This window comes from Phyllobates terribilis, unplaced genomic scaffold (assembly GCF_046119375.1).
Source record: "Phyllobates terribilis strain yellow unplaced genomic scaffold, ASM4611937v1 Scaffold_11__3_contigs__length_659146591, whole genome shotgun sequence".
In the NCBI taxonomy this organism is placed as follows: domain Eukaryota; kingdom Metazoa; phylum Chordata; class Amphibia; order Anura; family Dendrobatidae; genus Phyllobates; species Phyllobates terribilis.
In genome coordinates, this window is record NW_027362771.1 from 414,523,055 (window position 1) to 414,548,432 (window position 25,378).

Here is a 25,378-nt window from a genome sequence, read left to right on the forward strand (position 1 = left end):
GTTTCCCCAAAAGATAGACTCTTGCAGCGTCTTCATATTGAAATAAACACGTTGGCTTATCTTTTCTTGTATGTTTTTGGGAACACATGCATGAACAGCTGTCCAAAAGCTATTTTATCTACCGTTCATGAGAGGGAAACATATTATTTTCTTATTTATTTAGTTGGTAGTTTACAGAACAATGTATAATTCATGTAAATGATTTAGGGAAATGTGTTATGATAGGTAAATATTTCCAATCGAGGATTTTACTGTGCAGACAAAAAAGTAAGTAAAATATCAACTTTTTATTGCAGGGAAGACTTAAGACCCTCCCAAAGCACAGGGGAAAATGAAGGCGGGAAGAAGAAAGACGATAATGTGACATTCACCCCTTTTACTGTCATCCTGTTTGTAGTTATATGCTGCGTCATGTTACTTCTACTTTACTTCTTCTATAAGTGGTTGGGTAAGTATTGTTTAGCTCAGGTTTGCTCTTATGGTATTTATCTCAGTGTTTGACTTTTAAGTTGATGATGAATGACTATCTAGTATTAAAGGCTTCGATTCATCATTTGTGTTTTTATTTAAGTCACTTTTCCTTTTTTTTGTCTTCTGCTATGTATTCCATGCTGTTTATCTTGCCATATTCACCAAAATGGTTCATGACTTTGCTGCAAAGTCAAAAATGGTCTCTTTCTTTTCATTAACTATTTTTTAGACTTTTTAAGCAAAAAAGTCGAATCTTTTTCAAAATGTTGCAAAGCATGTGACTTTTTGAAAAAGAAATGCATGAAACCACTTAAGACTGCCCGGAAGAATAAAGTTCATTTCCTCCCAGTAGCCGGGCTTTCGGTATGACGGCCACACAGCTTTAGCGCTATTAGTAGGCCGATTAACCCCATATCTACAGGTTAAGAGCATCTGCCAACATGACCGGTTCCCCTTAAGGATTGTCTGAGCAGCTCTTCAGTCCTACAACTCGCGAGAAATAATAAGTTTACCTTTAAAGTTGAAAACACTCCAGAGATTAGTAGGTCGCAATAATTTGTCATCCTGACTTCATTCCACATGGTCGTGGTGACATCTTTTCCATAGTCATTCACTATCAGGAGAGAAGCCAGAATCACTTTTCTAATTGGTCCATGAAAGGGGAAAGGACCTGACATGACATAACTTCAATGAGAAATCACAACACTGAAGGAAATGAAGGCAATCAAAATCACTTTGAGTTATGAATTTTAGTATATGATCTGCCAGTCTGGTATATAGATATATTTCAACCTAAGCAAATTATCATTATCATCTGTGTTAGAAGCTTTTGGGGCAGAGGAAGCAAGGTATGGCGGTACTAACACACATGGCTTAGTGCCGCTATTCTTTACCTCCTCTGTCCTGCCAGCTTCTAACACAAGTCCTACATAAAGATCTTTGCATTAGTCGAAACGTTGGATTATTATCCATAGTAATGTCATGTTTGCAGCACCCAGATATTAGTGGTCAGATGAAGTGACAACCTGCTTATTGGTCACATTGGCGCATAAGGACCCAAAGTGGAGCTTTAAGGCCACGGCCCCACTATCAGTATTCGGTCAGTATTCAGTCAGTATTTGTTCTCAGGAGTGGGAGACAAAACCAGGAGTGGGTGATAAATGCAGAATTGGTGACTTGTTTCTATTATACATTTTCTCTGATTGTTCCTCACCTAGTTTTGGCTCCCACTCCTGAGAAAAAATACTGACCAAATACTGATAGTGGGGCCGAGGCCTCAAGCTAAGTCTCATGCAGTGAATTATTTTCTTGCTTCTTAGAAATAGAAAAAACGGATCTAATATGTGCTATGTTACAAACCATTACCTGCTAGAATTTTATTTGTCCCCATAAGGGGGGGCTCTAGCGGATTTATTTACATAATTTTTTTTTTACAGTCACCAAATAACATGACAGTTAAAAAAACTCTTTATAATTCCATAATAGATTTTACATTGGGTATATACTAATTCTCCTTGTTTCTCCTCTGTTTCCAGTGTACGTTATCATCTCTGTGTTTTGCTTGGCATCTGCAATGAGCATGTTCAATTGTCTCTCTGCTCTGATCCAATACATCCCATACGGAAGATGCAGGTCTGTATAATTCTATTTTTTTTCTTTTTTTTTTAATGAAGGCTTCTCTTACATAATATATGTTAACATACGTTTGATATTTATTTTCCAGAATTTCATGCTTTAGTAAAAGTGCAGAAGTGCGGCTGGTCTTCCTGGCGGCCTTTTGTGCCGCCGTGTCTGTGACTTGGGCAGTATTTCGGAACGAAGACAGGTACTGTGTGTGTGATACTAACTGATCTGTATTTTTAAGTGCACGTGGAACATTTTCCACTATCCTATTAATAGTGTGCACGTGGTGCTGGTTCAGCTGTCAGTGGAGATAAGCATGTAAATGCATGTGTGTTTGAAGTGGGCACATACTCTGCATAGTTACAATGTGCTCCAGATATAAAGGGAATGCGCCATCAGAAAGTGACCTGTTGTTTAAGGCGTTTTTTTTTCTTTTTAAATTTTCATACTATAATCTATATTTATAAAAGAAATTCAGAAACCTTCCAATGTTTCACCCTGGCAGTATGCTTTATACTAGACACCTATCTCCTGTTTTTACAGCAGCCACACGGACATAGTCTGCAATGGACTGGCTCTGACTCATTGTCTAGGGCACAGGTTATTGTGAAAGGAGGGGAGGAGGTGAGCTGCGGCCATCACCTATCATGAATAGTGGATTCTGTGTCATAAACACACCGCCCCCCCCGGCAATGGCTCTACATTAGGGCCGGCTGTCAGTCAGGGCCGGGGGTGCGGTTACAGCCGCCGCTCTCCATAGTCAGTGGGGGATAATAAAGTTCAGTTCTCCCGGCTGCGTGCCGGTGCTGAGCAGGTTAGTAACGCTATTAACCTGCAGATTAACCCCATATCTGCAGGTTAATAGTGTTTTTTTTATCTGGTGACAGGTTCCCTTTAACTTTTTTCACAAACGGCCACTGTCTTTTGACTGAAAACTGTGCAAGTCCCTAGACTGCAAACATTTCTTTTGACAACACTGCTTTGTTGTTCCTGCAATGGTAGCATCAGCCATTAATCCAAAGGAAAAAACCGAAGCTTTTTACCACGTTTTCTGTCTTCTCTGTTGCCATTTACATAACACTTAAAGGGAATCTGTCACCAAGTTTTTGCTATGTAATCTGCTACCAGTTAGCTATAAGGGCCGAGACCCTGATTCCAGCGATGTCTCACTGGTTGAGCTGCTTGCTGTCATTTTGACACAATCACAGTTTTCTCTGCTGCAGAACTAGCAGTGCTTGGAACGCTGAGCTCTGTACAACCCCGCCCACACCACTGATTGGCAGCTTTCTGTGTACACTGTGCATAGGCAGAAAATTGCTAATTAGTGGTGGGGACGGGGTTACATAGCGCAGGAGGACTACATGGTACATGACAACTGGTCTCCTGCCATAAAACACTGGTCTGCTGCTGATAAAACACAGATTTTTATTTGATGTTGAAACCGCAACACCCGGTCCAGTAAGTGATACATCACTGGAATCAGGCTCTCTTCCCCTACATCATGTTTTTTTCAGATTGCATAGCAAATATGTACTGACAGATCTCCTTTTAATGAGTGCTATATAGTGAATTTGAGCATCAGCAATGTTTAACAAGCATACAATAGCTGTTGGGTCTGTGATAATCCCAGTCAGCTCTGCTAGTAAGTCTCTATAGAGGGCTGTACACATATGATATCCACATAATTTTAATAAACTTATGAATTACCATATTTTTTTTCAATTATAAGACGCACTTTACTACGAGAAATACCTTATTTAGACATCAGAAAATAAGAAAAATATATTTTCTACTATTTAAGACTTTCTAATCTGAATAAATAAGCAGGGGGTCAGTATTCCAATGGATCAATAAAGTGTTCTTAGGAGCTCTATTGGGCGTATCGGGTAGTTGTTAGTGCAATATGGTGAGGACTGTGCAGGTCCCATTCAGCTGTAGTGAAGAGCAGGTTCAGCTTTCTCTCCTGCCCTGCAATCATCAGATAGATCAGTGTGGGGCAGAAGGAGTGTCTCTTAAATTCAACAGGTTATTTAGTGTGACATAATTTAGTAGTAAAAAAATATTGTCAAGAAAAAAGAAAACTATATAGATTGCACAACCCCAAATCGTGCCGAAAAATCTGAAAATTTCCACTGCATAAAACAAGACTTTATACAGCTGAAATGTGCAAAGTCAAAAATACAAGTCGGCCAGTCTTCAAGGCCTTCTTTTTCAGGCCTGGTCATGAAGGAATTAATATGCTTTTTACATTTGTTTCTTTTGAAATAAAACTCCCTTGTGATTATTCTTATCATTTTTTTCGTTTGTTTAGGTGGATTTGGATACTTCAGGATATTCTGGGGATTGCATTTTGCCTTAACTTTATTAAAACTTTAAGAATGCCAAATTTCAAGGTGAGGAAAAAAAAATCTGAACACATTTTTCATTTTTTCTTATCATTTATCAAAGTCAGGAGATGGTGACTGGGTGTGAAGGGGCATTGGTCGTGGTCTCTGTCCTAGGAAGGCTCATTCCCAGCTAACTGGCCATTTAAACAGGCTGGTAAACGCCCAACAAACAAAACGCTCATTCGTGAAGAGCAATGATTTTTAAACCGGCATAAAATTCATCATTATCGGCAGCACATGGTCCTGTGTAGTGATGACAACGTGACATTTTATGTTCACAGAGCGATAATCTTATAAATCCTTCCATGTGCGTAGAATTGTGGATGGTTGATTTCTCCGAGCCATGAAACGACCACCAGATAGGGGCATGTACCGACCTGCAGTAATGTAGCTGCTGCAGTCCACACATGTAATCCCAGCTTTACACCAGACTGAATGCACAATGTAGCTTGAGCCTTATCCTACCAAACATATAGCGGCAGTCAGAGGCTTGTAACCAGCACCTACACCTGACCTAGAAGCAGCTGCCATGTGGATGGGTTCCCAGGAATATCTTGGAGGAGATGTGGCCAGAGATATGCCAGGGCTGCAGCACTTTAGCTGCCTCACTCATTTAACCCCCTAATAACAGGATCACGACTGTTTGTACCTGCTGCCACTCCCTGAAACTTGTCCAGTCAGATCAGACTGATGGCAGATAACACTTAAAGCTGATGCTAAGTATTTCTGATGCATTCTGTGCGCAACAATGAAGTGAACCTCCACTCATGTCAACTATGTGTCTGTCTTCCCTGGTTCCCCATGCCCCTCCACCCTTAATTGCTTGTGTTCCCTCCTTTCCCATTAAAGAAACTCCATCAACACAGAATGGCTGTTCAAACCAAGTACAGTACCCTCCCTCCTCTTTGATTGACAGTTCTGGCTTCATAGAGCCAGGGAATGGTGGAGATGGGTGAAAAACAAGTAGGTGGGAAGGTGTGTTTAAATGATTGACCCCCGCCATGATGCACCAAGCGCCTGTATTTGTTTGAACAGTCATTCTGAGTCCCTTTAAGTCATACATGTCAAACTGTTATATTTGGCCTGCAACACCATAACCCCCACCCCTATGTGGGGCCATAATACTGTATGGAGGGCTATGTGGGGCCCATAATACTGTATGGAGGACTATGTGGGGCCTGTAATACTGTGTGGAGGACTTTGTGGGGCCCGTAATACTGTATGGGGAGACTACATGGGGCCCGTAATACTGTGTGGGGGGACTACGTGGGGCCCGTAATACTGTGTGGGAAGACTACGTGGGGCCCGTAATACTGTGTGGGGGGACTACGTGGGGCCCGTAATACTGTGTGGGGGGACTACGTGGGGCCCGTAATACTGTGTGGGGGGATTACGTGGGGCCCATAATACTGTGTGGGGGGACTACGTGGGGCCCATAATACTGTGTTGGGGGGGACTACGTGGGGCCCGTAATACTGTGTGGGAAGACTACGTGGGGCCCGTAATACTGTGTGGGGGGACTACGTGGGGCCCATAATACTGTGTGGGGGGACTACGTGGGGCCCATAATACTGTGTTGGGGGGGGACTACAAGGGGCCCGTAATACTGTGTGGGAAGACTACGTGGGGCCCGTAATACTGTGTGGGGGGACTACGTGGGGCCCATAATACTGTATGGAGGACTATGTGGGGCCTGTAATACTGTGTGGAGGACTTTGTGGGGCCCGTAATACTGTATGGGGAGACTACATGGGGCCCGTAATACTGTGTGGGGGGACTACGTGGAGCCCGTAATACTGTGTGGGAAGACTAAGTGGGGCCCGTAATACTGTGTGGGGGGACTACGTGGGGTCCATAATACTGTGTGGGGGGACTACGTGGGGCCCATAATACTGTGTCGGGGGACTACGTGGGGCCCGTAATACTGTGTGTGGGGGGGACTACAAGGGGCCCGTAATACTGTTTGGGGGGACTACGAGGGGCCCGTAATACTGTGTGGGGGGACTACGTGGGGCCCGTAATACTGTGTAGGGGGACTACGTGGGGCCCGTAATGCTGTATACTGGTTGGCCCGCGACTTTGTCCAAGTTTTTCATTTTGGCCCTCTGTGTGTTTGAGTTTGACATCCCTGCTTTAAGTAGTACATTGTCCTCATCCCTTTACCTTTCTGTGTGTACCAAGGTTAACCCTTACATCCCTTTCTGCATCCAAGTTGATTTTCTTTGCACAACATTCCCTTTTGTGTTTGGTCTCCTTGGCTTTTCACCTTCATAACCTGCAATAATGATTATTCCTGACCCCTCTTTCCTGCTTTCCCAGTCTTCCAGTCTACTGGAGTTTATTAAAAAATTGTGGTGGACTCATTCATAAGGAGGATTCACACAAATGGGATATATTGTTGAAAATCTCCACATAAAGTCCAGAGAAAGCCATGGGGAAATCCGCATGGCAGATCCACACCACATCATGCAGATTTTGGTGTGGATTACAGGTTCTTTACCTGGCGCTTCTGGGGTAATCACATGTAATGACACTTTATTACTGAGGGCCTGGATTCAGAGAATGGCAGGAGTCCAGGGAAGCTTCACCACAGAAGTGTCAGGGAAGGTGAGTATTTTTTGGTTGTTGCTTATCTAGACTAAGATTAGCAAAAGGAGAAAAAAATCAAGATTAAAATTGAAAAAAGTCTGTAATTAACAAAATAAATTGAGATTTGACCAGTCCTACATAAAAGAACTAATTATACTTACAAAATTGCACTTTGCAAACATATGCCAAACCAGGCTGGCTTCTATAATGGCTTAATATACAGTTAGGTCGAAAAATATTTAGACAGTGACACAAGTTTTGGCATTTTAGCTGTTTACCAAAACATATTCAAGATACAGTTATATAATCAATATGGGCTCAAAGAATGGAATCTCAGCTTTAACTTGAGGGTATTCACATCCTAATTGCAGTAAGGGTTTAGAAATTGCAGCTCTTTAATATGTAGCTGCCTCTTTTTAAAGGGACCAAAAGTAATTGGGCAATATTTCTCAAAAGCTCTTTAAAGGACTGCATGGGCTTTTCCCTAGTTAATCCGTTATCAATTGAGCAGGTAAAGGGTCTGGCGCTGATTCCAGGTGCGACATTTGCATTTGGAAGCTGTAGCTGTGAACCAACAACATGCGGTCAAAGGAACTCTCAATGGAAGAGGAACAGACCATTAGGCTGAAATCCATCAGAGAAATAGCAGAAATATTCGGAGTGATACATTCTGCAAAAAAAAAAAGAGCGCACTGGTGAGGTTGGACGTCCATGGAAGACAACAGTGGTGGATGATCTCAGAATCCTTTCAGTGGTGAAGAAAAACCCCTTCTCAACATTCACCCAAGTGAAGACCACTCTCCAGGAAGTAGGTGTTTGAATATCTAAGTCTACCATGAAGTGAAGTCTTCATGAGAGCAAATACAGGGGATTTACCACAAGGTGCAAACCATTAATTAGCCATAAAAATAGAAAGGTCAGACAGATCTGTGGAGTCGGTAAGCAAAACCTCCGACTCCTCAATTTCCCTGACTCCGACTCCACAGCCCTGCCTCACTACTGAGCGTGTGCATAAAGTGCAGCACAGATTCATCTCAATTAAAAGCCGAGATCCTTAGATCAGGTATAGAAAAGACATTTACAGGACATTTCATAACTTTCCCAAATTCTTATGAAAAACTTTACAGCACATCCTGCATTGTACTACTGAACCCAATGTATTATATATTTTAGGAGTCTGAGTCAGTCTATTTTATACTGACTCCAACAAAATAAACACCGACTCCATGACTCTGACTCCATAGCCCTGAGGCCAGATTAGACTTTGTGAAAAAAACATCTAAAGAAGCCAACCCAGTTCTGAAAAACATTCTTTGGAGATATGAAATTTAAAATCAACCTGTACCAGAATGATGGGAAGAAGACCTATGGAAAAGGCTTGGAACAGCTCATGATCCAAAGCACACCACCTCCTCTGTACAGCATGGTGGAGGCAGTGTGATGGCACGAGCATGCATGCATGGCTTCCAATGGCACTGGGTCCCTAGTGTTTATTGATGATGTGACTGAAAACAGAAGCCGAAGAGTGAAGTATGCAGTGTACAGGACTATACTTTCTGCTCAGATTCAACCAAATGCAACAAGGTTGATTGGACGGTGCTTCACAGTACAGATGGACAATAACCCAAAAAAAACTTTGAAAGCAACCCAGGAGTTTTCTAAGGCAAAGAAGTGGAATATTCTGCAATGGCCAAGTCAATTACCAAATCTCAGCCCCATCGAGCATGCATTTCAAATGTTTAAGACAAAACTTAAGGCAGAAAGACCCACAAACAAGCAACAAGTGAAGACAGCTGCAGTAAAGGCCTGGCAAAGAATCATAAAGTAGGAAACCTAGTGTTTAATGACGCCCATGCCTTCCAGACTTCAGGCTATCATTGCCTACAAAGGATTCTCTGCAAAGTATTAAAAATGAACATTTTAGCTACGGTAGAGTTAATGTGTCCAATTACTTTTGAGCCTCTGAAATGAGGAGGCTTTGCAGAAAAATGGTTGCAAATCCTAAACCCCCTTTAATTAAAGCTGAAAATCTATACTTCAGTTGCATCTTAGTTGTTTCATTTTAAATCAAACATAGTAGCATGCCGAGCCCAAATCACGAAGATTCGGTCACTATTTAAATATTTCTGGTCCTAACTGTATATAATGTACTGGTCTCCGAATCAAGAGATATAAAAAGATATAACAGTAATACTCCATTGGGAATAAGTTACTATGGAAAGCAAAGTTATCTGGTAACCCATACTGAGCTACAGACAAAACGATAGCAAACAGGGACAAGTCTCCACCTCAGTCCTCAATGTGAGTTTCATCCTGTGGCTTCTTCTGGGGGTACCAACAAAGGTACCTGTTGTGTTGAGTTGGGGTGTGGAAGGGTTGAACACCATTTTTTCGGAATTGGACAGATAAATATTTTCTAAGTTTTATATGGATCCCGATAGCATTCTTTCTGCCTGTTAATACTCTGTATATTGCTTATATACTTTTCAAGAAACATATTTGTTTCATTTGTGCCTCTTTATCTGACTACAGGCATGTGTCATTCTCCTCGGCCTCTTGCTTCTCTATGATGTATTCTTTGTCTTCATAACTCCATTCTTCACAAAGGTATGTAATAAAACTGCTAGAGAAATGGATACATTAATGTTGACTTTCATAAATGAATATAGAAACCATTAATGCTGGATTAACGTTATTCCGGCACACCTCTTACATTTTGTGCAAAGTACTGAGTCAGTCAGCCACCTTTCTTATCCTTATGTCACTTCATGATTCATATACAAAGTATGTTGCACTTTAGAAAGAACATAGCCAAGAGGCTTTGTAAAGGGTTTGCCCTCCATGTTACATGATACTTGTTAATTCTCATTTATATTTGCACAGAATCTCTCTAATTTTTTACGAGATCTCCTGTGCTCCAAAGATTTCTGTATACTGAAGTTATGTTGATGGATTTCACGTAGAAATCACTGGGACTTTCGTAAACTTATAAACAAGGGAATTGCTAGAAAGAACAAGAACAGATCCTGAGCGTTCCTTCAAGGGTGCAAAACAGAAAAACTGTTTACTGGATTCATGGAAATATGTTAGTAACAAATGTTACTTTCTATGGGAATTATACATGTGGAGTCGAAGTATGAGTACATGCACACAACGTCTTTAGACGCTGATATACCTTATAAAAACTCCAACGGTGTTTTTACTGAAGCAACTTTTCTAACGTCTTTTTGGACATATTTTTCATATAACATAGTGGTGGCTTCCAAGCCACCAGAAGAATGGAGCGGTCACCTATTTTAGCCACTTTTCAGCTTTTAATGATTGAAGTGGTTAAAAGAAGTTACAAAAGATGGAACAAATACGCGGCAAGTTGTTTTGACATTGCTCTGCATATGCTTGTTGTTTTTTAGCGTTACTGAGCGCTTTTTCAAGGGGGGGGGGGTTTTAATCAGAAACTGTCTGAAAAAGACTTCATGTGCACATACCATTATAAAGAATGGTCAGTATTCTTGTATGTATGTATGATATTCTTTTATTCTGCTGAGTTGTTTTTTTCTGTTTTTAATGATAATTTCAGAATGGCCAGAGCATCATGATTGAAGTGGCAGCTGGACCGTCAGGAAGTACAGAAAGGGTATGTACTCCACCAAAGAAATAAATGATATGCCGGCTATATTGTATTTATATTTACAGTCATTTTTGTTTTGGTCTAGTAATTCAGATCTGAAAGTAACTTAAAATTCCCTCTGTAGAGAATAAATATAGCAATTCTGACATTCGAGCTGTCCCCAAGCATTATCCACCTTAGATGTTAAACTATATTGAATATGTTGGAATCCTTTCTAAAGGAAATGTGTGTTCATCTTTACTCTTGAAAACCTTTCTTAGGATTTTCTTGTAGAAAATATGTGTTGATATAACAAATATTCTGCATCTACTGCAGCTGATGAACCACCATGTGCAGGCAGGGTGGAGTAGACGCCACCATGTGCAGGCAGGGTGGAGTAGACGCCACCATGTGCAGGCAGGGTGGAGTAGACGCCACCATGTGCAGGCAGGGTGGAGTAGACGCCACCATGTGCAGGCAGGGTGGAGTAGACGCCACCATGTGCAGGCAGGGTGGAGTAGACGCCACCATGTGCAGGCAGGGTGGAGTAGACGCCACCATGTGCAAAGAAGGCGGGGCTTAGACGCCATCATGTGCAGCCCGGGTGGAGTAGACGCCACCATGTGCAGGCAGGGTGGAGTAGACGCCACCATGTGCAGGCAGGGTGGAGTAGACGCCACCATGTGCAGGCAGGGTGGAGTAGACGCCACCATGTGCAGGCAGGGTGGAGTAGACGCCACCATGTGCAGGCAGGGTGGAGTAGACGCCACCATGTGCAGGCAGGGTGGAGTAGACGCCACCATGTGCAGGCAGGGTGGAGTAGACGCCACCATGTGCAGGCAGGGTGGAGTAGACGCCACCATGTGCAGGCAGGGTGGAGTAGACGCCACCATGTGCAGGCAGGGTGGAGTAGACGCCACCATGTGCAGGCAGGGTGGAGTAGACGCCACCATGTGCAGGCAGGGTGGAGTAGACGCCACCATGTGCAGGCAGGGTGGAGTAGACGCCACCATGTGAATACACTTCCTGCAGCAGCCCATACCACATACTGCCAAATCTCCGGCATTTGCTGCTCTGAGCAAAAGAACACTACAGACCAGAGACCACTGCCAGAAATAATTTTAGCAAGGCATCACTTTACATTGAGATCAGTCCTGTATCTGTATGTTTAACCAGTTCATTGCAAGGTAGAAATGTTCATAGTGTTATTTTTGTGTAAGAAGACCTAAAGGCAAAACGTGTGAAGTGGTCAATGTTCCGGCCTGTGATTGCTTTATACCATAATCTGTAGACTTAAGAGATACAAATACATAAATATAACAATCTGGCCTGTGTTTGGCTGATCCATTTTGGATATTAAATATCTTTGACTTGGATTTGATCCTAGAATGGTGAGAACTATGTGGAGGTCCCTCCAGACTCTCAAGCCACCTTCGAGAAAGTAAGGATTGTCTTTCCATTGTCTGCAATGGACTCTTTTTATCACACTCTTAAGATCTTACTGTATATTCACTACATGAGATACATGCTCATTATCATGTTGACTTCTTGTTTTTTTGTTATAGCATTTTCATATAATCTGTTGCTGTCATGCTATATGCGTCTGAGTCACTATTTCATCAATCAAAGGAAAGGTTGATATTTTTATGAAATGTAAATGGAGATCTTATTATCCAGCTTTCTACAAACGGCTGCCAATGTAATTATAAAAAAAAAGCTAATTAATGCACAGGTGCATGTACACCATGGCCAATGTGAATCTCTAGAATTGGGTCCACCCATGAGGTACACCTTGTCGTTGGTGGATGGCTTATACACTTCTAATCAAAACACATTTTTACATATGGAATTTTATATATTCATTAAAGGGGTTGTCCAATACTAGGAAAACCCCTTCTTGAACGAAATGTTTGGCCCAGATAAAATAAAAAAACCTATACTCCCCTTCCGTGCCAGCGCCGTTCCAGTTGTGTCGGCACTCGTGGTCCCTTAGCTCTGGTGCGGTGTTATATGTGGTGCCCTGCGCTCAATCAGCACTGGCGTCACTGTCCCCACCTACATACAGCTTGAACATGATCTTGGACTTCCTCTTCATCTGTGGAGACAGTGACGCCAGGGCTGATTGGGCGACGGAGTCACTTGTCACAACAGCACGGGAGCCCTGGGGAGAGCGAGTGCCAACACCTCGGGAACGGCGCCAGTACGGGAGGTCAGTATAGGTTTTTTTTATTTTACTGGGGCCAAACATTTAGTTCAAGAAAGGGTTGTCCTAGTATTGGACAATTCCTTTAATGAATATATAAATTCCACTATCACACATGTAAAAATGTGTTTTTGATCAAAAAGTGTATAAGCCATCCACCAACGACAAGGTGTACCTCATGGGTGGAACCAATTCTAGTGATTCACCTCCCTATGTACCAAACTGGCCTCAAACTGGCGAAGAGATAGAATCCAAGCTATTTTCCCTTATTTCTTCCTTGATGATCCAGCTCGGACCCACTTGTGGCTCTCTTTGTTTACATGCGGTTGGCAAGCGACTTCCGCAGCCAATCAATGTCCTCAGCAGTGATATGCTGTACTACTGACATCGCCTCTCAGTCATGGTAGCCATGATGTCTGTAATATGTCACATGACAATGGCAGCTTCTGATTTGCTTACATGGTCTCTTGCCGGCCGTATGTAAACAGCAGGAGCTCATTACTGTGTGGTCGGGAGAAGGAATTGGTGAGGAGGGCCTCTTTTTGTTTAGTTGCTTTGCGAGCCGAAAACAATGTTTCCCTGAAAAGAGTGCGAGGGTAATGAGGCTGGGTCTCCTCATCACGGATTCCTAATAAAACACACCTTAGGGCAGAGTGGTTCAGGGGGGTTGAATAATGTCGATGAGGATAGCTGTGACCTCTTTTCAAAAGTCTGCAATAGGAGGGCAATACCACATCAGGTGTATAAAATCTGTCCCCTTTTCCCCACACCTATGGCAATCTGCATTGGTGGATCTAGCCAGGTTATATAACTTGCTAGGAGTCAGGTAGCATTGATGGACTGTATACATTTGCACTAGCTTGTTATTAATTGCCATTGAAAGCTATTGTAGGGAGGCCAAGGCCTCGCTCCAATCCTCCTCTGATAGGGAGGGTATTACTTTCCTCCATTTGGCCTCAACCAACAATGGCGAAGAGGAGCATCACCTGCTTAATAACTGGGGGTATAAAAAGGAGATCAGCCCTTTGGGTCCCTGGCTCCTTCTAATCCCAATCAGGGAGTATGAGGATATGAGAGAATTTCCAATGTCTGGGAGCTGGGTATTTAGGGCTTGTATTAGTTGCAGATGCCTAAAGAAAGCGTGATTAACCACTTTAATTGTACATTTATCTTGTAATATCAGTTCCCTGATTCATAGCATCTTAATCCAGTTTGTAATAGTATGCAAAATTCAGGCTATACATATATGAAATCCAGTTACGGTCCAAACTTCAGGAAGGTTAACCATGCTGGCATAAAGGGGTTATCACAGACACCAGATTTCTGTATTTTAATAGCAGGAAATAATATAACCTAACAAAGCAGATACTCGCCTCCTCATTTCCCCCCACCCTTTGAATTATTATTATTCCATGCTTTTGCAGACTTAAGTTTCATTCTTTTCTTGATGTTCTTGTGAGTAAATTCTAGCATCTTTAGGGACTACTTGATGACGTGTGGGGGTGACTACTGTTTGATTACATGTGGCTACATTTGCAGAGAAGGTCACAGGAAATTCCACCTGCTATAACAGAACCCCCCCCCCCCCCAAGGGATTGGGAAAACTATTTGCGGATACAGCTATAAAGAAAAAAAAAAAAGTATCATTATTGTGTTTTAAACTCGAGTTAGCCAATATAGTCCACTGTGATATGCTTGTGGTGCAATTTATTACCATATAACATAATGGAGATTGATCACAAGCCATGTGTAGTAATCTAGAAAAGAAATTCCAAAGTCAAAGCTCCCTGATAATTCTGTTCTCTGTGATAGGGTACAAACTTGGAGGTAAAGTGGATGTATACCGGCGCTGTCGAGGATCCAATATACGATACGATCATTGTGGTTTGTCCTGATGAAGAGGTATTATTACTTTGAAATGCGTTGACAAATAAAACCACATCCATATCGTATATTGGATCCTCGACAGCGCCAGTTTACATCCACTTTACCTCCAAGTTTGTACATTATCTTTTGGTGGATCTGCAGCAGCCGTTTTCAGACAAGCTGCCTAAGGGGTTGTGACTGTCACAGTCCCACCAGGTGAGCAAATCCCGTTTTACCTTTTTCCTTTGTAATCCGGATATGACCCTATTGCACTTCTTGTCATTCCAGTTTTTATTGTATACCTGTTTTCTATGATGTATTGGTTATGTACTGAGATTTCTCACCTGCCATGGCTATAAGGCAGTTGTGCTATACATATTAGTAAATTGTAACATTGTCTGAGTAGTTGGCTATCATAGCAGTGGGCTGATGTAGTAAAGGGAATCTGTCAGCAGGATTTTGCTATGTAATCTGAGATCAGCATAATGTAGGGGTTGAGAGCCCAATTTCAGTGATGTGTCACTTATCAAGCTGTGTGATGTGATTTTAACTAAATTCATTGTTTTATTAGTAGGAGATTATCATTAGAGGACTAGGTGTCTTGTAGTCCTCCTGCTCTGTGTAACCCCACCCCCACCACTTGTTGGAAGCACATTCTGCTTATGCACAGTGCACACAGAGAGCAGCCAATCAGTGGTGTGGGCAGGGTTATACAGGGCTCAGCATTCTGAGCACTGCTTAGATATGCAGCAGATAAAACTGTGATGGTATCAAAATGACAGCAAGCAGACCAGTAAGTGAAGCATCACTGGAATCAAGGTCTCTACCCTCCCATATCATGGTGCGCTCACATTATATAGCAAAAACTTGGTGACCGATTTTCTCTACGTGTCGAGCACAATGTTCAGCTGTAGCGTCCTCCTGTTATCACTCAGCGTGGTATAAAGTACTCTGATCATTTCCCCTTTTTCCCTACATAGAAAATACCATTATGTTTTCATGTGTCAGTTGAAACAGGTATTTTTATGGCTGGAATAAAGTTTTACCTAAAAATAACTCTTTCCTGGAGTCACTTGTTGGATTCCCTGACTCAGTCCCATTTTGTACCATTAAAGGGGTTGTCTCTAACTGCGCTCTCTGATGTAGCTACATGGAGTAGCATAGTCTCTGCAGGAGCGCAGTACCTGTCTAGATTGGGAGATAACAATATGCTCCAACTATCCCGACCAGTTCAGAGTCGTGCTTACAAGCTATATAGAGAAGAGCACGTGTTAGACCACCACTGGTTTGACTGCAGCGGTGGCTGATTCCATAGGCAATAAGCCATAAACATTAAAATTAAAAATCCCTCCGTTCTTGATAAATGAAAAGTAAATTGCAAAGTTCCTTTGCTTTTTTCAAACAGTTTGAAATTTTATCCATAAAAACACATAGGAATACCTCTTAAAATTTAAGTCACTGGCCCCTCGTTCGCTCAGGCTTTGGTCCCTACGGATAGCCCTCTCATCTATGAAATGACTGCAGATGCAGTGATTAGTGACCTGAAGTAGGATTCGGCCTCCTCTGCACTGTTACAAATTTGTTGTGCGTAGTGTGTTATTAAGGCCACGTTCACACGGTCAGTATTTGGTCATTATTTTACATCAGTATTTGTAAGCCAAAACCAGGAGGGGAACAATCAGAGGAAAAGTATAATAGAAACACATCACCACTTCTGTATTTATCACCCACTCCTGGTTTTGGCTTACTAAATACTGACCAAATAATGAACGTGTGAACGTGGCCTAAGAAATCTTATCAGCATGTATGGTCACTTTGCATGTTTGCACTGTGACAATGCTTTTGTGTCCCCCAACATTGGTGATAGACATCAAAACATTATCTCATTAACTTATTGTCATTTTCAATTTCCTCTTGCAAAGGAATATGGCTGGTTACAGCCTCCAAGGGAGGGTTAAGGCTATGTGCCCACGTAGCAGATTTGATGCAGAGCGTTTTTGCCTCTCTCTGGCAGAAAAAAACGCATGCAGATTTACATGCGTTTTTTCTGCCAGAGAGAAGCGTTTTTTCAGCTTTTCCGCATGCGGTTTGTCAAGCGCTTTTCCAAGCGATTTTGAGCATCACCTGAAAAGTGCTTGACAAGTTGGTCACACAATGTAAATCCATGCAACCGGCATGGATTTATATTGTGTGACCAATTTAGATGCTATAAATGCTGCATCTATAGTAAAAAAAAAAAAAGAATTAAAAAGTTAAAAATAAAAAAAAAACCTGTATACACACCTCTCCGGCGGCAATCCTCTCTCCGTGGCGTCCCGCTGTGTACTTGAAGGACCTGTGGTGACGTCATTTAGTCAGCTGATGGTCACGCGATCATCACCTGACTAAATGACATCAGCGCAGGTCCTGCAAGTACACCGCGGGACGCCAAGAAGAGAGGATGCCGCCGGGAGCACACTGGGGGCCACCGGAGAGGTGAATATACAGGTTTTTTTTTATTTTTCTTTTTTTCACCGCGTGGTAGCCGGGATGAAGAGGAGTTGTAGTCTCCTCTTCATCCTGGGTACCGCACGCACCGCGATTACGCTGCAAATTCACGGCCATTGAATTTAATTGAAACGCGGCAAATCCACATATACCTGCGGGTTTGCTGCGTTTCAATGTTCCTCAATGGCCGCGAATTTGCCGCGTAATCGCGGTAGAAATGGTCATGCTGCGTTTTGCAACGCAATGCGAATTCGGCGCGCTAATTAGCGCATCATGTGCAAAGCACATCCAAATTCACATTGCTTTGCATGGCAGATGGTTTTACAAGCGTTTTCGCTGCCGTAAAAACGCTACAAAAACGCTACGTGGGCACATGGCCTAAGGCTTAAGACTACCACTGCTGCTCCTTGAAAAGGCCCACTTCACAAGTCACTAACGAAATACTCTCCTCAAATTGAAATTACAACACCAAGAAGGAAAAGCTGTAATGATGTAAATCGCAGGATGTGCAGACGTGTTATTGATATGCAAATTGTCAAAAAAATGGAAACAAGATTTTAAGCACATCTCGATTAAATTACTACAGCGTATGAGCTTCACACACAGAAATACACACCCTTATGTGCCTTGGCATGTTATTAGTAAGGTTATTAATGGTTTTATGAGGAATGTTCTGCCATACTGATTGCACTTAGGCACGCAAATCATCAAGATCTGCTGCTGCCAGCTCCTTTTGCAGTTGCTCACCAATGATGTCGCCGATATGCTCACTACTATGAGAGTAGTGCATAATGTCCTTGTAGAAACCTTCACAAAGGAACATCATACCGGTACTACTTTTGGGATTATGGTGTGGAATCATGGATTATATTTGCCACCTAGAGGCTGACACCAAGACAACAATCTGCAAATGCAGAAGGTTTGGTAAAGCTAGGGCGCCCCTGCCAGGACATGGCTTTATTCCCTCGTGGGGTAGAAGTCTCCTGAGTCTTATGCCGCCAGGCATCTATTCTTCTATTCCATAGAGCTGTTACTTGGCCTTCTGTCCCCATCTTTGTGAAGCTCTTACCTTTTATTAGAAGGATACTACAAGCGGCAGTTGTTCGAGTAGTAACATGAGGGATTGCTATTCTTCCTTCTGCAGTACTGGTATTAGCTTTCCCACCTCAGGGACAGCTTTAGGACGTCCCATGGTTCCTAGGTCCCTCAAGGAAGCAACCAAGAAATAAGGATTTTTGACAGTCGCATAAAACTTTTTTCTCGTAGCCTCCATTGGGGGATACAGCACCCTTTCTCGTTTGGGGGATGGGAGGAAGGTGGTCTTGGTTTTGCTTCTCTTACTGCTTTTGCACTAACTGAATAACTGGGTGTCAGCTTCCCAGGTGTAGCCTGGTAGGGAGCAGAAAGCTTTATTTTCTAAGATGTATTCTTAGTGTCAGCCTCCAGGTGGCAACATATAAACCCATGGTTCCTGTGTCCCCAGTGAAGCGACTGAGAAAGAGAGTACTAAAAAAAAAAATTTTTTATTTTTGCTTGCCATTTATACTTCATTTTCAAAACCATCTCGATTTATTCATTGTTCTGTTTAACATTTTTAAATCATTTCCAGATCATTAAAATATCTATGAATCTTGTGTCTTTTACATAATTCCCTTACTTTTTATTTTTAGTTGCAATTTCAATGTTCAGGATAGTGATTAATTATTCTCAGTATCTGTCCCTTTTATAATTGCCTCCATACAGCTTCTGTAACTCAGATCCCCTATAATATGATGATTTACGCACCTTTCTGACATGTGTTCGGATTGCCGATTATGTTGGCTTTCTTTATATCTTTGGCCAGCTTTAATATCACACTTTCAAACATGCTTGTCCTTTTCTTGTCTTCCAGTTACCTGTAGTTATTAGGGTACCTAGGCTGGAGTATTCTGCTGTAAAATTATGTGTGATGCCTTTTTCATTGTTGGGCTTTGGAGATATCATTGTACCCGGTAAGTGGGGAAAAAAAAGTCAATATATACAATAATGTATTTTTTTTTTTTTTATAAGAAATAGTTTTGAAGATTCTCCTGATACATTTGATAGTGTTTTGGTGCTCCTGTGTCCAACACCACACACATACGTTACTTATAAACCTCTTACATGCCCGTTGTCACCTCCGATGTGGCACATGTACATAATTTCAGTTTAGATTAACAGAACCCATAAGAAGCCATATACATGTCATTCCCTATTATTAATAAAAAGCTATTCTTATGTAAACCTGGGAGTGGTACAATGTATTATGACTCTTAACAGCATTCCCTATGAGTTATTTTTTAGCCCCCATTGTCTGCTAACACCTTTCAGTTGGTCTTCAGTGTTCTGGACAGCTTGTGTTGGTGGCACATTTCGATAAAACGTATAGACCTGACGGCTGCTTCCCTAGGCTGACGGGTGTCTCACTATACACACACATACTGTTAGTCTAGGGGAGTGGGTTGGGGAGAAACCACCAAGGATTTGCCTCGGACTAGTCATCAGTCACACAGTCCCTGGTTGCCTTTTCAAAGTATGGGTTCTCTAAAACGTAAGATAATTTCAGATTAAAACATACAGCGATGCAATAACGAACTGTGCTGCCTGTGGTTCGGGCAGCATGAAACTGCTGTCAGGCGGCAAGAGTGGTGGTCACATGACCACAAGTATGTGCTTGCGTACAAGTGGTCACATGCCGACTAGACGTGCCGTGCTTGGCCTTGCTCAATTCACTTCAGCTACATTAGTACATGGGATAGAAGGCCTCTTCTATGATGAAAGATTGTAAGAGTTGGGCCTGTTTAGCTTAGAAACAAAATAGCTCAGAGGAGATCTCATTTATATGTATAATTACATAGGGGGCGGAGCCTGGTAGGCAATGTGAGAAGACGTGTCTTTGCGCTCTCCCGCCAGTACCTAGCTAATTAGGATGATTCGTCGCCACCGCCAGGCTGGGCGGAAGGTGTGGGAAGAGCTGCGGATCACCGGGAGTGCCGTGGAGTGTTGAGGTGAGCCGGAATGACCCACCGGAGACAGAAAGACGCGGGCTGGGGAGAAGGAAGCAGCTCCCAAGATGGCGCCGAGAAGAGGGAGGAGGCGGCCAAAGCTAATTCAGCCTGCCAATGCCGCATGAATGTAGCGGCAAAGCTGGAGAGGTATGCCTGCAATGTGGAGAGCACCTAACAGCAAGAATCAGATAGAGGGGAGGAGGTGGACGGGGAAGAAGTGATGGCGCCACAGGCTGAGGAGGAAGGAGGAACGTCCCCAGGGAGCAGTAACACCGATGGGGAGATGATGTCTGTGGCAGCACAGGAGGAGTGTGACATACAGGAGAACCCCACTATTAAGGATGTGTTTGCTGTGGTGTCTTTCTGTAAACAGGCACTAACTACATTAAAGCCCCCGTCACACTAAACGAGATCGCTAGCGAGATCGTTGCTGAATCACAAGTTTTGTGACGCAACAGCGACCTCAGTAGCGATCTCGCTACGTTTGACACTTAGCAGCGACCAGGCCCCTGCTTTGAGATCGCTGGTCGTGTCGGAATGGTCTGGACATTTCTTTGATCGTTGAAGCCCCGCTGGGTAGCATACATCGGTGTGTTTGACACCTTACCAACGACCTTGTTGACGACTCAGACACAGAAACACATAGGCGTGCATCGTTATACAGATCGTCACTGGTCGCTGCATCGCTGCTGCGTCGTCGGGAAGATCTGACTGTTTGACATCTCAACAGCGACCACATAGTGACGCTGCAACGATCCCTGACAGGTCGTATCGTTGTCGGGATCGCTGTAGCGTCGCTTAGTGTGACGGGGCCTTAACACAGCAAGTCCTGGGTGTACAATCTGAAATGGCCACCATAAAAAAAGATATGCACAAGGTCAATACCAGGACTGGAGAGGTGGAAACCAGAGTGGGAGAGGCTGAGGATCGGATTAATAATCTCACAAAGTCTGAAAAACAGTTTAAACAACAAATTTCTGAAGTTATGGCAAAAAACGACGATCTGGAGAACCGCTCCAGAAGAAACAATATTAGGATAGTCAGACTTCCGGAAAAGTCTGAAGGAAGAGATCCCACTGAATTTGTTGGGAAGTGGCTAAGAGAGCAGATTGGAGCAGACTCTCTCACTAACTTTTACGCTGTGGAGCGGGCAACATGGTACCGACACAGCCTCAACCCCCGGGCAAAGGACCGCGAGTTATAATTGCAAGGCTACTTCACTATAGGGATAGGGACATCATTATCCACAAAGCAAGGGAGTGTGATGAGATTAAAATGAATGGCCAATGGATTGCCATATACCCTGATTACGCGGTAGCTGTCCAGAAGCAGCGAATGCAATTCGGAGGAGTAAAAAGACGCCTGAGAGAACTGGGTGCAACATACTCAATGTTGTTCCCTGCCAAACTGCGAGTGGTAGCTATGGATAAAGTTTTCTTTTTTGTGAAGCCAGAGGAGGCCACAGAATGGATTGACATTAATGCGAAATTTCTACAAGCCAAAGATTGAGAGACTACCATGGAATTTAAAATACTCCTCAATGGAGCGGTCGGCTGAGGACCCTTGTTAAACTGACTTTTTATTGCTTTGCAGTGACTATTTAGCAATTAGGATTGCTTGCTCGAGGAGGGGACACCTGTAGAGCGCACTATGCAAGCATTTATATAGTCTTGGACAAGTGAGTAGGAGGGGGGGCTTTTATTTTTCGCCCCTCACCTCCTTTTTCTACCTTATTCATTTTTGGTTTGGGATTAATCTGATTCCTATTGTTGGTCTATTGTGGCATGGTTTTCTCTTTTTCAGAAGGGGAAATATTGGACAAAGGAGGGAGGAGTCGCTGAGAAGCATATGGACCTCAGATATGTGCCCTTGTTGGAGGGCAGGGCGGTGGCGAATAATATTTGAAACCACAGATATATTGTACCATTGTGAAATGTACATAGTTCTAACTTTTTGTGGAAAGTATTCTAAGGCATGGCGGGAAGGGGAGGGGGAATAATGTGAAAGGAGAGGCATTTTTGGTATGTGCTGCGGTATTAAAAAGAGGTTAGGAGTGGAGGACTTCAGCTGAAAGTCTGGACCAGGAGTGGAGAACCCACAGCTCCTAGAGAGCATACAAGGGGGGGGGGGGGGGAGGGTACCGACAGCAGGGGAGAGAAATGGTAAAATAAAAGAAATGTTGCTAATTACATATAATGGGTAGTTTGAGTTATGAGTTGGAACTTTAGGGGCTTGTCGGAGAAAACCAGAAGGGCGACAATATTTAAATGTGTGCAGGATCGGGGGAGCTTCGGTGATATGCCTTTTGGAAACCCATTTACAAAAGGAAACAACTCGTATTATAAACAGAAGATGGATACAGAGGGCTTATCTTTCTACCTTCTCTAATTATGCTAGAGGAGTGTCAATTTTAATTAATAGATCCACATCCTTTGAAGAAATTGACATCTATATTGATCCAGAGGGGCAAGGGGTGGCAGTTAAAGGGATGTTTTTTGGATGGCCGATGTGTATAGTGGCACTTTACATCCCCCCCCCCCCTTATTCTAGCACTAAAATTAGAATGATGCGGGAGTATGCTGAAAGAGAAAGAGTGATGCCGCTTCTGATGGTAGGAGACTTTAATAATGTAATGGACACTTTTTGAGACTGGAGTAAGAGGCAACTGGGTGTACAAGACAGCACCAATATAGTCTTTGGTAACTTTATTAAAGAAATTGGTTTGATTGATACATGGAGGGTCAGGAATACAGGAAAACGGTGCTACTCATGCCACTCTACATCATATGGCACCTTATCACGCATAGATTTGGCGTTAGCGGATGGTTTGGCAGATGCTATGATAGGAGAGGTACAATATCTCCCTAGAGTAATCTCCGACCATAGTCCAGTTATGGTAACCATTAGGTATGGGCCCCAGAGGGGAGTAGTTAGGGAAGGGTGGAAAATGCATCCTGTCTGGTTACAACATCTTAGTGTCAAGAAGATAGAGGAAGAAGTGGAAGAATATTTTATTCATAATGACGGTAGTACAGATAAATTAGTTGAGTGGGATGCAATGAAGACCTTTCTTAGAGGGCTCTTATTTAGAGATATCTGTAGATGTAAATCACAAACTAAAAAACAAGAAGCAGAAAGTCTGGAAGCATTGGGAAGGGCGGAGGAAAAAGCTATAAACAACAATACACCTGAAGCACAGTGTGGCCTTAGGAATGCGCAGGATAAGATAAATAAGATTTTACTAGATAAAATGGCAAAAATACAGGCGTTCCAGAAAGCCAGTTTCTATGCTGAGGGGGAGAAGGTGGGACATCTATTATCCGTTATAGCCTCGGCACAAAGAAGTAAGTCATTTATCTATGAAATGGTGAATGATAAAGGGAGGACCGTTACAGAGTTGGAGGGGATACTGAAAATCTTTAGGGACTTTTATAAAACACTTTACTCCTCGGAAGGGGCAGTAGCAAACAAGGAGATTTGATAATTTTGTGGGTTTAGTGTCGCTCCCTAAGCTAAACAATGAGAGCAGAGAGAGAGGTTGGACTGCCCCATTACTGTGGAGGAGATGGAGATTGCTCTGCATGGCATGACTAATGAGAAAGCCCTGGGAATGGATGGTCTACCTTCAGAAGTATACAAACAATTTGCAGAACTCTTGATTCCTAAACTTTTGAAAGTATTTGAGGAGGCAAATGAGAGAAGGTTGCTGCCGGCTTCTATGAGGGAGGCGGTGATAGTGGTGATTCCCAAGGAGGAGAAGGACCCCAGAGTACCTGAATCATATAGACCAATCTCATTATTAACAGCGGATGTAAAAATCCTGGCCAAAGTCCTGGCTAATATGTTGACTGGGGTCATTTCTTCCTTTATACATCTGGATCAGTCAGAATTCATGCCCAATAGATCTACGGTGGTAAATGTAAGAAGATTATATCTCAATCTCCAATTGCAGCCTGATAACCCAGGTCGCAGAGTAATCGCCTCACTGGATGCCCAAAAGGCGTTTGATAGTGTACAATGGGAATATTTGTGGAGAGTCATGAAAAAATTTGGTTTTGGACCACAATTTATCGAGTGGGTACAATTGTTGTATTCCCAACCTACGGCCAAAATTAGAGTTAATGGAGCAATTTCCCCCTCGTTCCACCTGGGCAGGGGAACCAGACAGGGATGCCCACTGTCGCTGCTCCTCTATGCCATAGCAATCGAGCTGTTATGATCTGCAACATAAACTAAGGAAAGAATGGGAAAAGCTGTCCCTACAGTAAGACTAAGCTGAATCCCTACGATGTAGCGGACTGCCTGTTCCTTGTGAACAGACCCGCCTTCGTCCTCGGCTAGTCTGAACGGAGACCTATAGAATAAAGGGAGGGGTCCCTAAAAGAACTAAGGACTGGGACAAAAATGGGACACCTCCTAACAGAAGTTGTTGCAGAGCAAAAAGACAAACTGACAAAAAGTACTAGAGGTCCCAAAGGACCAAGCAACTAGACAGAGATGGGCACCGAAGCACCTGGCTAGAGAGACAGGCAAAAATCACTGAAGTCCAGCAAAGCCAGGAGGGCGGAGCTGGAATATATAGGCAGCTGGTCACGTGACCGCAAAACACAAGATAGCAAAAACTAACAGGACTGTTCTAACACGAGCCTCTTGCTGCAGTCATCAGGGAAACGAGGGAGGTCCAAGGGTTCAAGTATGGAAGATTGGAGGAAAAAATTGCTCTGTATGCGGATGATCTCTTATTGTTTCTGGGTGATCCATCTGCGTCATTGAGTTGTGCCATGCAGATAATCGAGAGGTTCGGGGCGATATCGGGGCTGAAGATTAACTGGTCCAAATCAGTTTTGTTAAAAGTGGATCGGGAGGTGCAGTGGACAGATAGAGAAAAGGAAGCAAATAAATTGCAGTGTAAAGAAGAGTTTAAATACTTGGGGATACAGGTATCCTTACCGGTATCAGATTACCTCAATATCAATTTAGCACCATTACTCAAAAAATTGAAAGCCAAAATAGAAATCTGGACTAAGCTGCATATAACGGTGGTAGGGAGGATGAACCTTTTTAAAATGATCTTGATGCCCAAGCTGTTGTATGTCTTACATAATGCGCCTATGTGGAT

At 42.9% G+C, this 25,378-nt stretch overlaps 1 protein-coding gene across 2 annotated transcripts in view; it reads left to right on the top strand.

The window, feature by feature from the left end:
* SPPL2A (signal peptide peptidase like 2A) overlaps positions 1–25,378 on the top strand; it is a 57,898-nt gene that overhangs the window by 19,613 nt on the left and 12,907 nt on the right. The window contains exons 6-13 of one of the 2 annotated variants that reach the window (XM_073653095.1): positions 297–448; positions 2,007–2,103; positions 2,195–2,296; positions 4,406–4,487; positions 9,603–9,677; positions 10,648–10,704; positions 12,065–12,118; positions 19,125–19,224. In XM_073653095.1, coding sequence (XP_073509196.1) covers positions 297–448; positions 2,007–2,103; positions 2,195–2,296; positions 4,406–4,487; positions 9,603–9,677; positions 10,648–10,704; positions 12,065–12,118; positions 19,125–19,224 — 719 coding nt within the window. The remainder of the gene's footprint in view (positions 1–296; positions 449–2,006; positions 2,104–2,194; positions 2,297–4,405; positions 4,488–9,602; positions 9,678–10,647; positions 10,705–12,064; positions 12,119–19,124; positions 19,225–25,378) is intronic. The other variant, XM_073653096.1, reaches the window with a different exon arrangement.